The sequence below is a fragment of the Bacillus rossius genome, chromosome 10 (assembly GCF_032445375.1).
Source record: "Bacillus rossius redtenbacheri isolate Brsri chromosome 10, Brsri_v3, whole genome shotgun sequence".
In the NCBI taxonomy this organism is placed as follows: Eukaryota; Metazoa; Arthropoda; class Insecta; order Phasmatodea; family Bacillidae; genus Bacillus; species Bacillus rossius.
Genome location: NC_086337.1, coordinates 1,315,883 through 1,332,163, shown reverse-complemented (window position 1 = coordinate 1,332,163; position 16,281 = coordinate 1,315,883). Strand labels below are relative to the sequence as shown.

The 16,281-nt window shown below is 37.5% G+C and overlaps 1 protein-coding gene across 7 annotated transcripts in view; it reads left to right on the top strand.

Moving 5' to 3' along the window:
• Nucleotides 1-1,867: 1,867 nt before the first annotated feature.
• The window catches only part of LOC134535704 (uncharacterized), a 264,594-nt gene continuing 250,180 nt past the window's right edge, over nt 1,868-16,281 (top strand). For 5 of the 7 annotated variants that reach the window (XM_063374905.1, XM_063374903.1, XM_063374900.1 and 2 more), the window contains exons 1-2: nt 1,868-2,337; nt 14,633-14,781. In XM_063374905.1, coding sequence (XP_063230975.1) covers nt 14,656-14,781 — 126 coding nt within the window. In that variant the 5' untranslated portion in view covers nt 1,868-2,337; nt 14,633-14,655. The remainder of the gene's footprint in view (nt 2,338-14,632; nt 14,782-16,281) is intronic. The other 2 variants (XM_063374904.1, XM_063374902.1) reach the window with 1 other exon arrangement.

Here is a 16,281-nt window from a genome sequence, read left to right as displayed (position 1 = left end):
TTGAGTTATTGAGTTTTTAGTCCCTGCAGCTTTATGTTTTGCTATTTTCATCATTCTGCTAAGCAAACTATTGGGCCTATAATTTTGGGGCTATGTATTGTCATTTCGTAGTTTATGAAAAACTATAACATTCGCTTCTTTCTACTGCGAAGGTAAATACCGTGACGACAATTGTCGTGCCCTCCTAGACGTAGAGGCCGTACCTGTCCACAGTGCAGTGATGTAGAGTTTTTCGATCAGGGACGCACCCGCGTGTGCCCTGGACCGCTCACGGACGGCCACGTATTTGTATCATGTTATGTATTTTATTTTGTAATTCATTTGTATTTGTATTTTATGTATATAATGTTATTTCAGTGCCTGTGTTAGTGTGTAGACACACAGCCTTGCCCGCCGCGAGCTCGTGTTCTCCCGCGCTGGCCTGCTCCTCTTCCCCTCCTCCGCGACCCGCGCGCGCGAGGGCGGGCGGAGTGTCAGTCACTGACTAGCTGCCGCGCGGAGCAGACCTGCTTCGTCACGTACAGTCAAGTTTCACAATTAGCTGAGTACATCACGTGGCTGCCTTCAGCCGTCCTACAAGACCGCGTTTTACTCATTCCTTGTAATTAGGGAGTCCGGGTCGTGGCGCAGGAGAAACATTCGTCTCGCAATGTGGTCGGCCTGGCTGCGATAGGGCTTCCGTTAATAAACCCCGCTCACTGAAAAGGACAAGACGTATTTTTTCCTACCGCCTTCGCCAGAACCTCCAATTTCCCCGAAATCGTTTCCCTTTCCCACTTATTCCGGTCCCGGCCATGCAGGCCTGAACTCACCACTCTCCGGCTGGAGCTACGCGGGCAACCGAACGAGTTCACATTAGGGCAATCTTCAACGGGGACCGAGGGACATAGGGCCGAAAGGACAACTACTGTAATTTAAAAATTGTGTTTATTAATTGCATGAAGGTATTGGCAGCTTCGGATAGCTTCATTATTTTTCGATCATGGCTCTTATCCCTGTAATGTATTTCCCTTGGAATATACTGGTGTGTATTTCGTGTTTCCCAAGCCAACCTCCGTAGTGTAGTCGGATACACACCACCTTACGGTGTGTGGGGTTCTACGTTTGAGTCCTGGATAAAGCATGTGTGTTAATTTAAATTCAGATATTTGATTCATATATGATAAAAAATCGAATAAGGAAAAATTGCCCTATGGCTGTTGGCACAAACTGTAGGCCACATAGCACATAAAAAAAATTGTTTTTCCACTCACGATGTAGTTTGTTGTAGAGGTGTAAAAGTAACGAAAAAATGTGTACCCGTATGTATTCGTTACTATAACAATTAGTACTCGTTACTTTCGTATCGTTACTCGTTACTTCTGATACCGCATGACATGGCACATGCTATGTTATGTAACAGCATCGAATCGAGTCGTATTTCGTACGCGTACAGTATGACGTCGCGTAAATAAAAATAAATCGAATATAAACAATTAAAAATATTTGATAATTAACAGCTTTTGTTAACCATGAAAGAATTAACTCTCGTTAGAGCGGCTTTATTATAATATATCTTTTAAGATAAGAACATAAAACGTGAGAATACGCGATTATAAAAAACAAAAACATACATATTTATAATTTGTAAAAAATACTTTCTTACGTTGTTTCTGTTCGAATCTAAAAGTTTGTCTACACACACAATACCTGTAATAAACAGTAAAAAAACTTGGACGACGAATTTCCAAATTATACTTTTATTAATAAACAAACATCGTTCTTTTTAACGAATAAGCGCGCGCATGCGTGAAACATACGAAAGATGCGAGTAACGAAATGCATTCGTGTGTAACGTTTCGTTACTCGGTACTGCCGACCTCCGTAGCGTAGTCGGATGCACACCGGCTTACGGTGCGAGGGGTCCTGGGTTCGAGTCCCAGGTAAGGCATGGGTGTACTATATATATTCTGATATTTGATAACGACTTGAAATTGAGATTCACACTGAATATAATGACCCTTTGGCTGTTGGCGAAAGCTGTAGGCCACAATAATTAATAAAAAAAAAAGTTACTCGTTACTAGATGCCTCGTTGCTAGATGCCGCACCCGTTACTCAGTAACGAATACATACGGTTTGCTACAGCTCTAGTTTGTTGTATCCATGGAATGTTGTATCTGTGGATGGGAAAATTTTTGACTTAAAAATGTATTTGCGTTTAAAATGTCAGAAGTAAAATAATTATGCGTTTAATTCGGTGAAGCAAATCGATAGACACATGAAATCTGTAAAATTCTTGAAAAGGAAAACAATACGTTGCCGATTACCTATTGTGGACATTTAATAAATCTTGAATGTAAGTAGAGGTTGTTTTGTTGATGCTAACATGTTTCATAAGCTAATGGTAGGATGTAAGCTTTAATTTTAAAACAATTTTGTAATTGAGAAAATATTTTTTTAGTTTAATCAGCCTGTACAGTGTTTCAACAAATTGAAAAATGAGCTGATGCGCCTGTGGACAGTCCAGCCCCACGGCTTGTGATTAAGGGGTTCAGTCATTTCAGCATTTATTTCACTGCAACCCCATTTTTTTCTGTTAATTGTTTACCAATTTTAGTAACATTATTAATACTTAGTGTATGATGAGGGTGTGTGCCTTTGGTGAACACTATCGCTAGGAGACTTCCTTCAGTGTCTTTTACCTGCGCCTTATTTTGGTGTAGTAAAGCTGCCACCCGGCAGTCATGTGGCAGTGCAAGGCCGGATTTACAAACTATGCCTAGTCCATGTAAGTTCAGGCAGGGTTTTACCTTCATGGTGTCACATGTTTTTGAATTAAACATATGTTATAGTTCAGGGAAAAGTAAGGAACTCATATTTTTATTGTTTTTTGAAACTTTTCTTGGCTCTAGATACTGGTCACCAAAGAACTGAGGATAAGTTGGATGCAAATTCTTGGGAAGCTTCTCGCGACTTCCGCGAGAGTGTGAACCTTGCATGGGCGCTGGACTAGGGAGTGGGCAAAGCGAGTGTTGCTCTCTGCGAACAGGAAGGGAATTAATTAGGATGTTAGTTCAAATTGTCGCTGAGGGATGGTGCTTGCAGTAGCTCGGAGCAGCACTGGAGTTGCGGCTAGGAAGGTCACAAGCTCCGGGGTTACGATTGGTCGTTGCTGAGCGATGTTCCTGAAAATGATGGAGGGGCGGGGTATGCTAGTTTGTGAGAAATCTCTTATGCCGGACGCCTATACGTGCCCGACAGCCCTGGAACATTATAATGGGGCATGACTGGAGCTGCCAACCTAATCTGAGCTCTAGGAAGTGGGCTTCTGTGGGAGGCAGCTGGGAAAAGCGCTCCCTGTCACAAAGTCGGACGCTGTTACTGTTGGCGTTCGTGACTCGAGGCGGAAAGAAAAATGAGGTGAATTCCTAGCATAGGTGAAATCACATCTGGTTATAGATTGAAGTGTTGGGAAAGAGTCGCTGGACTCTAGTAGAAAATATTTGATCAGTTTGTGCAAAGGTCTAACAAAGTTTATGTTTTGGAGAATTTAGGTGAAAAATAAATTTTTGCCAAATATTTTAAATTTATGGCACAAAATACGAGATACCACTGCAAGAATAACGAAAAAACTAAAACTTCCGGAGAGGGTCACAAAACTTAACACTGATGGATGTATGTAACATGTTAAAACTTAAAATAAAAGTAAACGAATCCAATTAACATTTTTCTTAGTATAAAAAAGTAAGGGAATGTTCTGTATCTTCTTCATACCAAGCCAAATGTTGCTGCCGTGGATTGGTTTTTTTTAAATTTTTTATTTTGGTTTAATGGCGGCAGTGTTCCTGATATTACCAACTGTTAAGGTGGTCTTCTGTAGAAATCTGGTGAGAGCCATGTTTGGCTTAGTATGAGGGTCTCCCAAGTCGAATGTCGCTACCTTGATTTGTTTGTTTTATATTATTTTTTAATTGCACTTAAAAGTCATTTGGCATGGGTGGCATTTTTGTGCTTTTTTGTTATGTAGTGGATTGTTTTGTTAAATCGGAAATCACTAGAAAAACATGGTGGCATTGGATTCTAATGTAGGCTACTTATCCTTGGTCACCAAAGATGATGCTTAGAGCACTATTTCTGACTCTGGATTTTTGGCAAAACTCTCTCTCTCTCTTCTCTCCTCTCTCTCTCACACACACACTGGAACAGTTCAATATATTTAGGTGTTTTTTTTTAATGTGAAGGAAATTTTTGTTTATTAAAATGATACTCTCTGTTGAAAATATGTACATATTCAAGTTTTCATGTTGTAGCCTTATACATTTTTATATATTTTTTTTTACAAAAGCCAATCCCAAAAATTTAGTTTTGGTTCTGTAAGAGGAGTCCCTTTCAAGACGCAAATGTTTTGATCCCAAATAGGCACGCTAATGCCTCTTTCTCATACACGCTCAAGCGTTTCTCTCTATTATTGAGCGATTTACTGGCGAATGCGATGGACCTCAACACGCCTCCCTCCATATGTCCCAAGACCGCCCCTAGAGCAATGCTCGAGGCATCAACCTGTAAGGCGAAACGTCGGTTGAAATCCGGCAGGATCAGCACGGGGGGTGAAGCTATTAACCTTTTAAAGGAAGCGAAAGCCTTCTGCTGCTGTTCTTCCCACTTAAACTCTACGTCCTTACGCAGGCAATTAAGGGGAGCGCAAACTGTCGCATAGTCCGGGATGAAGCGCACATAGTATCTTGTCATTCCCAAACATTTTTGAATCCCTTTGTCATTTTTAAGACCTGGAAAATTAACTATCGGCAAAATTTTTTCTGGGTCCATGATGAGACGTCCCTGAGAAATGACAAAACTAATACTACGGTGCTAAATACACCTATCGAGAACATTGAATAATTTTTGTGTAACCAGTGTATAGTCCTAAAGTTATAATGTATTTATAAGTTGTGACTATTTCTTTGTGTGACACTTATAATTTATAAAATGTATTCCAGAACATTTTTGCCATCACAGTGGTGTTCTTAAAAGCAATTTTATGTATAGTTTAATGCCGCAACACGCAGACGACTTCAGCACCTACTCGCCTATTGAATTTTAACTTCAAAAACGACTTGGAGCAGTTAGCAACATTGTAACTGTTGCAACCAAACATTGCAGGAACTTTTCCATCCATAATAAATAACCACGACTGCAGAAAACTTGGAAAAAACATACATTCTAAATGGCCGAAATACCCTCATCACATAGCACTAACGGCGTAGGATCAGTTGTACTTGTTGTATCTGCCGCCCCTCCCCCTGGACGTGCTGAGACCCTGGTGGCCGACACCGGGGCAGAGCTGGTACCTGCCGCGACACCCCTGCGGTGCTGTGTGCTGTCAAGCCTTCCTTTATTCAACAGTCACATGATTGTTGCATCTGAACAGCTTATTATTTTCAACGAGACTTTTTTTTAAGTAATTAAATTACCTCTCATAATGTATGAATGAACGTACTACTTGCAATTGCTAAGAATTTCAAGCAACTTATTAAATCCTTTGGCCGGAAAAAATATGGTTAATTTCTATAATGGTTCACATGTAGATATAATAGATTATTTCAAGAAAAAATTAATCACAACTGCAGTTGCACTTTTCATGTTTTTAGCATGCAACAGCTGCAAGTTTGTTTAGTGAAGAAAAAATTTAATGGGGATGTAGAGCAATAAATAACTTAACAAATTTTGAATTAAATATGGTGGTGGATATGTTAAGTTATCTTGTTCAAACTAAATTTATAAAATTTAGTTTTCTTTGAATTGCCCACTTTTTGCTGTTATTGTCCAAATACTGTATAGTCATTTCAACCATTGGTTAGGAATTGCTAAAATCCAGACCTCCCGGCTAGCTATGGTCTGAATTGCACGTACATAAAACACTTGGAAAAATACTCGCTGTTAGTCTTAGGTTCAGACAGTTTGTGAATATTAAAGTAGCGAATGTTATTCATGAAGTTAGGATAATGTTCTCTTCCAAATAAACGACTTTGTAGCAAAATTTTTAAATTTATTACATGTAGCCAAAAGTCGCTGCATGTTTCACTTTCCATTAAATGAACACAACTTCTGGCAACTCATCGTGAAGTGTCTAACATGAACTCTCACATTCGCTCCCAAACACGGCAATCATGGCCAAGAGGCCCTTGTATAAATTTTACAAAGTGGCTCCACTGTGCCTACGCTGGTTGACAATTTAAATTTATACTGTTGGAAAGAATGTTTAGCACCGCAGCTCGGACCACACGCGTAAAAATTGTCCTTTTCACTCACATAATAACAACAATAACAACAATAATAATATGTGAGCCACAGACGAATAATGATTTCCGAACTATGACTAGCTAGAAATAGAACAGTTGTATAAAATACACATAAAATCCCTGAAAAATTACATAGCTGGAAACTTCCTCATTAAAAAATCTTCTATTAGTCAGAGAGTTTTCCCACGGTCCTGGCGAACACTCTCTCTCTCTCTCTAACACAGGATGCAATAAATATTGTCTATCTCTCCGGCACCATGGTGTCACAGAAACTACTGTCCTACATCGTAGAAACATCACAAAATTACAATGCTGTTGCACCGTGATGTAATTCAATTACAAATAATATTTTTTTTTAGTATTAAAGCCTTAAATTGTAAAATTTGCGGTTTGAAATCACACAATTAAAGTTATAGTTATAATATGACATTTAAATGAAATAAACTACTGAAAATTATGTGTACACAAATAATAACCAAGTAAGCAAGCAAGCAAGCAAGTGAACACTATTTAAGAAGTATTTAATTGGATTTTATTAAATAAAATAACCAAATATCAGAAACTATTATAAAAATATTAACAATAAAATACAAATACTAAACTGGGATGTGATGAGCTGGAACCTACGTGATGAGCTACACTTGTAACACGCTCGCGGTGCGGTGGGCACGACACACACACACACACACACACACACACACACACACACACAGAGCGACGGCGTGGATGGTGGACACTCCTCCCCCCGCCCCGGCACGGCACCGACGCAGAGTGGGAGGAGGCACGGATCAACACCGTCCCTGCACAACTGTAGTTGCAATATTAACAACAGATGCACTTTTGTATATGACCATTATACCTATAGTAAAAATAATATGTAAAACAATTAATGAAGATAAATTCAACAAAAATTTGGATTTAATTTTTTGAATTAGAGAATATTCTATAAAGACAATCGTTACAATTATGAACTGTGCACAGAGTTGTTAATCGGCTATTGAACTGGGGCACTCTATGGCCGGTATTGTCTAAAATATATTTACATTTGATTTTATTATTGAAACAATAAGCTCTCAGTTCACAAAGTCAAGTTAAAGAGGCCTGGAAAAAGTGGTTTATAGTTACAATTTTAATAATTTTATTTTGGATGTCTGCAATTTTATTACTCAGTGGTATTAATGTTATTCCAGATAACAGAGCAGTATTCTAACTCTGATCTAATTAATGCAAAATAAAGGGAAAGGATGGAATCACTGTTAGTAGCATGAAAAGTGATGCAATTAATTAGGGCGCAAGTGTTCTAAGGGAGCTAGAGATTAGATAATCAACATGGTCATGAAAGTATAATACTGAATATAATATGACACCAATATCTTTAATAGTTGTTTTAGAGATTGTATTATTGTCTAATCTATAATTATAAATTATAGGGTTGGGTGGGGTGAATGTGATTCAGTGTAAAACTTGGGGTGAAAGTGATACATTTAAAAAAATTTTCTTTTTGCTATACAAAAAATTTGAAGAAAATACATTTGCTTGCCTCTTCTTTGTACGTCCCCATTCCATAATGAATTTTATAAACCTTTAGCTACATTTTATAGGAAATGAAAAAGTCTCAAGCAAGAAATAATTCTACCAAAAAAATTTTCATGTCTAGGTCCAGCAACTTTTGTTATATCTTTGTGTGCATTGAAGATAGCTTCAAAATTATAGTTGTAAATGGTGCAGGAAAGTATCCTCTATGTTTTAATGCTTAGAAAGATAGTCTAACATTTATATCTTAGTTACTATTGCTGCCTAAATTTTTGGGGTGAATATGATACAGAACATGGGGTTAATGTGATACACAGCATGGGGTGAATGTGATACCATAATTTTAGGTAGTTTTATAAAAAAGTGCTTAATATTTCCATTTTCCACTGCTGAATTTGAAATGTACGTTGTCATTAAAACCTTGTTTTTTTTTACCTTAAAGCTATTTCTGTATGTTGGTAAACCTGAACATAAACCAATTGTACTTAATCCAATTTGTACAACTTATTTTTCTATGTAGGCCCCTATGTTTATGTTTTAGAGTAATATGAATAATTTAACATCACATGTAGGACTGTGCATTTCTAAGCATTCCATATTTTAGTTTGTAGTAAGCTGCTTTTATTCCTTTGCTATTGTTGTATTTACTATAAATAGAGAGAAAATCCTTATTAGGACCACAGTATTTCTTCAATTTGTTGTTGACTGAGAAGATCGTTCAATAATTGGACAGTACCTACGTGGATAAATGATCAAAATTGTATGTAGAATTTGTTTGACTAGTCACTAGTTGCATTTATGTACTGTGACCAAATGTATGCTTCTTTAATATAGAGGTAAAATATTCACTCTGTAACATGACTTCATATTTTATGTCAGAACTCGAGCACCACTAAACTGATTGTCATGAAATTTTTTGTGGGTGATACACATGTATTTGACCTGTCTCACACGCACCCCACCACACTGATAGCCTTGCTAGGAAGTAGGATATAATGATGTACCTATCTCATTCACCCCACCTGTGTATCATATTCCCCCCAATCGCAGGGTGAATATGATACACTAAATTGATTTTTTATCAATCTAACTAATTAATCTATATTTTTAATGAGTTAGGGTTAGGTTTCTAAAGCTCCAATAAATGTGCGTAATTTTTCTCAGTGTTGTGGTGCTCTTAGTTAAAATAATATTCAAAAAGTTTGGTTTTTTGTATCATATCCACCCCACCTGACCCTAGGTTTGTATTTACTTGCAAAGGATATGATTTTATTTTTTTTATTATTAAGGGTAAGCATGTTTTGTTTACGCCATAAGTTAATTTAATTTATATAGGTAGTTTTGAAGGAGCAAACAGTCCTCTTGTGTGGTTATTATTCTGTAAATTTTTCAATCATCTGCAATAAGAACACCTATAGTGCGGGACAAAACCTGAGATATGTCGTTAATAAAAATGTTAAATAGTAAAGGTGACAGCGTTCCTCCCTGAGGGACGCCTGGCCTGGCTTAATGCAAGGAGGAGTTGATACTGTTAGTTGGCACACAGAAGGATCTGTTATTTAAGAGGCTAGATTCTCATCTATATCCAAGGTAGATAATTTATCAAGTAGGATGGAGTGATTAACAGAGTCAAAAGCTTTGGCAAGATCAAAATACGTTCTTTAAATAATTCATGCATTAAATCAAGATAAGCCTGCCCTCTGTGTTTTATTACATTATGAACTTGATTAAGTTGGTGGAAGTAGTCCTTCCTGCTCTGAATCCATGTTGATTGTCAGATAGTTTTTTGTTTACTTGAATATTTATAAGTATAAAAATAACATTTTCAAAGATTTTTGAAAAACCATTAAGTAAGGATATGGGTCGGTAATTGGAGACATTTAATTAAGAACCATTTTTATGGTTGAGAATTACTTTGGCAGTTTTCCATTGATCTGGAAAAATTGGGGAATTTAAGTTAAAATATAAATAAATATTTCAGAAAAGGTATTAGTGTATGTTGTAAATTACGGATGCTGAACAATTTTATTGTCTTTCACATTACAAGACACTATACACAGTTCGGCCATACTTCTACACTAAAAGCCGGAAGTTATTAGAGGCCAAAAGCAAAAACAAAACAAAACAATCCCATAGAACAACATAAGAAACAGACTACAAACACAGTCTGTTGATTACATAGCTACCAATCCAACACACTCCCTTAATCTACAGACTTCAAACCCAAACCCTCTACACATATGTTATGCTTGGCCCCAGGCACTCCTTTAGTCAGTATGTCTGCAACCATATTCACAGTGGACACATGACAGCGTTATCATCTTCTTCTCGACAGCCTCTCTAATGAGGTGGTGACGCACATCTATGTGTTTTGTTCTGTTTTGAAAGATTGGATTGCAGGCTAGCTTCTGTGCTCCCTGGTTGTCATCATGCAGTACGATGCTCAGTTCCTTCCCCTGGGTGAAGATGGCCATGCAAGGGCCATGTACTCTGCTTCTGTACTGGATAATGCTACAGTGAGTTGTTTCTTTGATTCCCAGGAAACTGCAGCTCCTCCCAACTGGAATACGAAACCAGTGTAAGACCTTCTATCCTCTTCATCATTTGCCCAAACTGCATCCACATAGGCATCAACATTCTGCCCAGTTTTCTTGAACACAAGACAATAGTTAAGTGTGCCCTTCAAGTATCTTAGCAATCTCTTTGCATTTCTCCAGTGTTCTTCATTATATCTGCTGTTAAAATGACTGAGTACACTGATGGCGTGAGCGATATCTGGCCTTGTACATACTGCCAGGTACATAAGTGAACCTATCAGCAACTGGTATGGCAGATGAGAAAAATCCTGTGTTGTGTTGTTTTCTCTTACTTTGCTAAGTTTATGGCTAACATCCAAAGGGGTGCTGACGGGCTTACAGTCTACCATCCCAAACTTGTCCAGAACTTCAGCTATATACTTACTTTGGTCTAAGTAAATCTCTCCCTTATTCCTGTCCCGTCGAATTCTCATTCCAAGGCAGTGGCTGGCCTCCCCAAGGTTACTGGATTTAAATCTACGCATGATTTCATTCTTCACCTTGGCCTTTTCCATTTTATCGTTTGAAAAGATTATGAAGTCATCAACGTACACTGCAACAATAGCAGATTTGTCAATAAATCTGGCACGTACGTCACATCCTTGATAGTTCTGAATTCTTCATTATCAATTCTCACATTTACGTCACCCATCCCAAGACCACAGAGTTTCTCATTATTAGCACATGTAACCTCCTGGTTAACTATCATTTGATAGTTTTCCAACCACTCCTTGCAATTTGTCATGTGGTTACTGGCACCTGAATCTATATACCAATCTCCTTCGCCCCCGCTTGCCGTCAGTGCCTTTAATAATGACCAATCACGTGATGTTTGATCTGCAGGTCGCCTCTTGGGGCAATCACGTGCCATGTGGCCTGGTTCGTTGCAATTATAGCATCTAACTGATATTGAGAAACTAGAAAATCTACAAAACAAATTGTCTCAACTAATAATTCATAGAGGTTTTCCGCATCCCAATCTTATTCCTCTAGCAGACCGTAGAGCCTATTTGGACTATCTTTTTGTACATAACATTTATAACTATAAAATTAAATGTAGCTATATTCTTGAAAACACTGGATTGAGAATCCCCCAATTCAATTCTCGCCTCTTTTCTAGTTTATGTACTATTTATAACAAGAATGATCTTATTTATAGACTCGTTACAAACTATAATAGACACAACACCAAGTCAAATTAATTGTGAACAGAGCTATGTTTTAAAGTAGGTATTTAATGTAATTTATATCCTCATACTAATTATAGTCAGTATTTTTTCTCTTTCACATTTATATTATTGTACTCTATTATATTTTATGTCTTGCTGCTTACTACCTACTACTTTGTACTAATTATTATTTTAAGTATTATATTTTTATTTGTCCTTGTGTCGCTGTTTGTATGGATGTCTTGTCCTTTGTTTCTTGTTTCTTTATGTATTTGTGTATATTTTGTATATGTCGTGCCCACCACTAAAGTCCCCGGACTGTTGGTGCGCATGTAACAAATTCAAATAAATAAATAACACAGGCTTCCTGCTTGGTTTGTTGACATGTGTCCCATTCACTGATCGTAAGGCCGAACTGTTTTTATCACTGGATAAGAGCGCTGCGTCGCTGGAGTGCTGCCGACTACCAACAGAACGTTTGACATCTTCTTGGAGAAGCTTGGTTTTGATGAACTCACTTGTTATTTCAGCTCCAGAGCTTTCCAAAGCCATTACCATAGCGTCATACTCTGGTGGCAAACCGCTCAACATGACAACACCGATAAATTTGTCATCGATTGGCGAGCTGATGTCTGCCAACTGTTGTGAAAGTGACATAACCTCAGTCACATACTCCGCCATGCTTCGATACCCTTGTAACCTCACTCCAAACAACCGCCGCAGTAAACCAAGTCTCATTGTGAGACCGTTGTCTTCATAGGCACGTTTCAGGCTTTCCCAAGCTTCTGATGCAGTTTTTGATGAGCGCACATGAATAAGACAATGTGGCTGAACCATTAAACAAATCCTCACTCTAGCCTTTTGATCCCTTTTCTTGTCAACCTTTGTTGAATCGCTTTCATTATTGAAGACACAATCCCATAAATCTTCATGAGCTAAATGCAGTTACAGGAGAAATTTCCATGTATTATAATTGCTTGTGCCTTCGAGCTTCTCGATCGGCGGCAGCGAAACTGAACTTGCCATACTGGCGATCCTGACTCAACTCGTGCATGTTTTAAGTCTTTAAACACTTACCGATGCGGTTGCCGTACAGTTAGCACCAAAAAAAAAACATCGTACTGTTTACAGTAACTTTCATCATGGCGATGTACGAATTCTTGTGCATCCTGGGCCCATAACCTGTTGTAAATTACGGATGCTGAACGATTTTATTGTCGTTCACATTACAAGACACTATACACAGTTCGGCCATACTTCTACACTAAAAGCCGGAAGTTATTAAAGGCCAAAATCAAAAACAAAACAAAACAATCCCATAGAACAACATAAGAAACACACTACAAACATTGATTACGTAGCTACCAATCTAACAGTGTATTATAACAGCCATTTATAATGAAATTGGGTATGCTATCTGGACCGGTTGACTTGGACGATTTGAGAGCCTTAATACTCAAAGAACAAGGCTTTCAGGAACATGAAATATTGATATTGTATCAGTGTTAACATTGGTATAGGTACCTGGGGGTGGTGGTTAGATTGTACATATACACTTGAAACAAAAATTCCTTTTCGCATAGCCTGTAGGCATAGGTAGATTTCGAAGTACCTTTTTATTCCGGAAATTTTTTGGAAACTTCCCTAAACTTCAGGAACATTTTAACAACTTAATTTATGTTCTTCAAAGTTACAAAATGACGATTAAATATTTGCTCATCATCCATGCAGTGAAAATATTACGAATAATTTTAACTCCGTGTATCCAGCATTGAATAGCTTAGAACAAATTTCATATTATTTGGCAACTAAGGTAATTATTTAATTTTTCTGACCTTCAAACACTATTTTTTATCCCTTGCACTAATAATGTGGTGGTATAAAAATTTGCTTTGCACCAAGGTTTAAGATATATTAAGATGGTTTAAAATAAATTTAATACTAAGATATTTTTTAATTTTTTAAAATTTTAACCCATGTTTTTATGGTAATAATTTGTTTTATAAAAAATTGTTTCAGCCAGAGTTTTATATTAAAAGTTTAGGATTCATACAATAAATTAAAATGAAAATGATAGTATATCTACTAAAAAAAGGTAATGATTATTTTTTTTACTTTCAAACATTGTTATTTCCACCCCTTGCAGTAAACCAAAATTTATTTTAACAATAGTTTGAGTCAATATTTTGACTGTTAAACAAAAATAATATTGGATTTGATAGTGTACCAGGTAGGGAAGATGTATTTTGTCATTCCACCCCATTTTTTTTCAACCACTTGCAATAATGGTTTGTATTACAAAATTTGTTTCAGACAAAAGTTTTAGATAAAAATATTAAGATTTCCAAACAATTGGAACAGATTTTATAGTGTGCCTACTAAGGGAGTTATGAATTATTTGTAATTCAACCCCTGTTTATTCCACCCCTGCATTCATGGAAGGTCGTATAAAAAAATTATTTCAGAGAGAATTTGTATATAATAATTCAAGGTTTTACAATAAATCAGAATGAATTTGACAGAAATTATTCATTTAATTAAATTCTACCATTTTTTTTAACCCCCCTGCAGCAGTGGCTCATCTTATCAAAAATTGTTTTAGACAAAAGTTTTAGATAAAAATATTAAGATTAATATAAAATTCCCATGATTTAGATGTTGTTTGTATGAAGGGAGTTATATTGTTTGCCCTCCAACCCTTGTTTTTTGCAGTTATGCCTGCACGGTTCTGGAAGGACGACCCGTGGCTACTTAAGCCGTGGCAGTTTCCCACAGAAAAATCACGAGCCCTGGTTCCCGTGCTGCTATTAAAATTACATCAACCAAATGTTCTAGAACATTCTCAAATCATCTGTCAATCCAGGCATTAAGAAATAGAAGTACAATGCAGACAATATCTATAAAAATTAAAATAAGGTTAAGGTAACCTTTCAGTGGCCTTAGCCAAATTAAATAAAGTACGCTATCAGAAGTGCTTAAAAAAACATGAATGGAATTAAAAGTGTGTCACCAAGGCACATTGCCAACACACGAATACCTCAAACCCTAGGCTAGTACATTGTGGCCTGTGATAGCGGGTGGCGCCGGTGCTGCAGCGATGCCGGGCAGCGTGGTGCGCGGACTGCTGCGCAGACAGGCGCGGGAGCCCGTCCCGGGCCGAGTGCCGCCCGTGCTGGAGGCCGCGGCCGAGGACCGCTTGCTGGTCAAGAGCCACGTCGAGTCGGTGAGTGCGCCGCGACCCGACACGTGGCCTGGCAGGAAACATCATTTTTTTTTTTATATTTTGGTGTACATTTTTTTCACACACTAATGTCATGATAAGTTGCTGATTTAAGGAAAAACTAGAAAATGTTTTGAATTTAAATCTTCATGGGTCATGGCTTATGGAACATTTATTCCATATCACTGTTCCAATAATTTTATCGCTCAGAAACAAATATTGACTCTAGTTGCACCAAAATAAATTTAATTAACCTACATGAGATAACCTTAGTTAAATTATTAAACTAGGTATTAGTATAGGCATTCTGCCTCTGGGGCCCGACGCCTTAGACTTACACCGATGCCTGATGTTGAAAACATTCTACTTTGAAAAGAAAAGGGGGGGTTGTCTGTAAAGTTGGTTTACGGACGATAATTTTACGTGATAACGTCATAAGAAAACATTGATGAAAAATTGCATAGGGTTTTTTTTATTTTCAAATATTATTTACAGTTTTTGCAAATTTAAATGAAATAATTTGTTTAAATATAATCACGAACAATTAGTTAAAAAGCCCGCCTTAACCTGTTTAATATTATAGATTTTCTCGCACGGTGGTTGGCCGGTTCTTGCACGCTCGGCTCAGGCGCAACGTGACAATTTTTTGTGCGTGCAACCGGCGTTCATCAATTTATAAGACTTTATTATGTCAAAAATGCAAGAAGGATGAAACATATGTTAATATATGCATGGCATGACCGATCTGGAATGTATCAAGCGACAAACTAGTTGGATGATGTGATGACCTCTGCATAAAAAGGTCCGGGCGATCGTAGCCCAGCCGGCCAATCACAGTTCAGTATCCTTTTCATAGCCAGCTTAACAAGGCTAGTAAATATAACTAATGTTCCGTGAGATTCTGGAGTGAAATTTTACACAAAGGAGTACCTAAATTTTCCTTATTGGTTACAGAAGAAATACAGTCAAACCTCTCTGAAACGACCCCTCACGGTTCCCAGGAATAGGGTCGTAATAGATGATTTCAGAAATTTTCAGTTATTTCAAACCCCCCCCCCCCCCCCCCCTTCCCATCCCAAACCCGCTACTCGCTAAGAAACCAGCCGTACAATGGCAGGATGCTGTCACTCACAATGCTAGACGGCTTTGCTTTAAACCCACTTCAACCTTCATGACAAGTCCGTCGCCCTACAGGCCACCTCTAAAGAAAATATGTGTTAGTTTACATGTACGTTTTCTGCTTTCCGTAGTTAAATACACTAGAACCCCGATGTCACGAACCCCGGATTTATCAAAGCAGTGATTTTACAAATACATTCTCAGGAACCGTCAAAAAATTTGACATTTTGACCAAAATGTGAAAATTAGAAAAGAAAAAAAAAACTAAATGAAAGATCATTAAAATCTGTTAATTATAACACACAGCATATTTTTGTGTCGGCTTTAATACTTCCAATAATGTTCATGTAAGAATAAAAAAAAATGGGACGTTTCCTTTAAAAA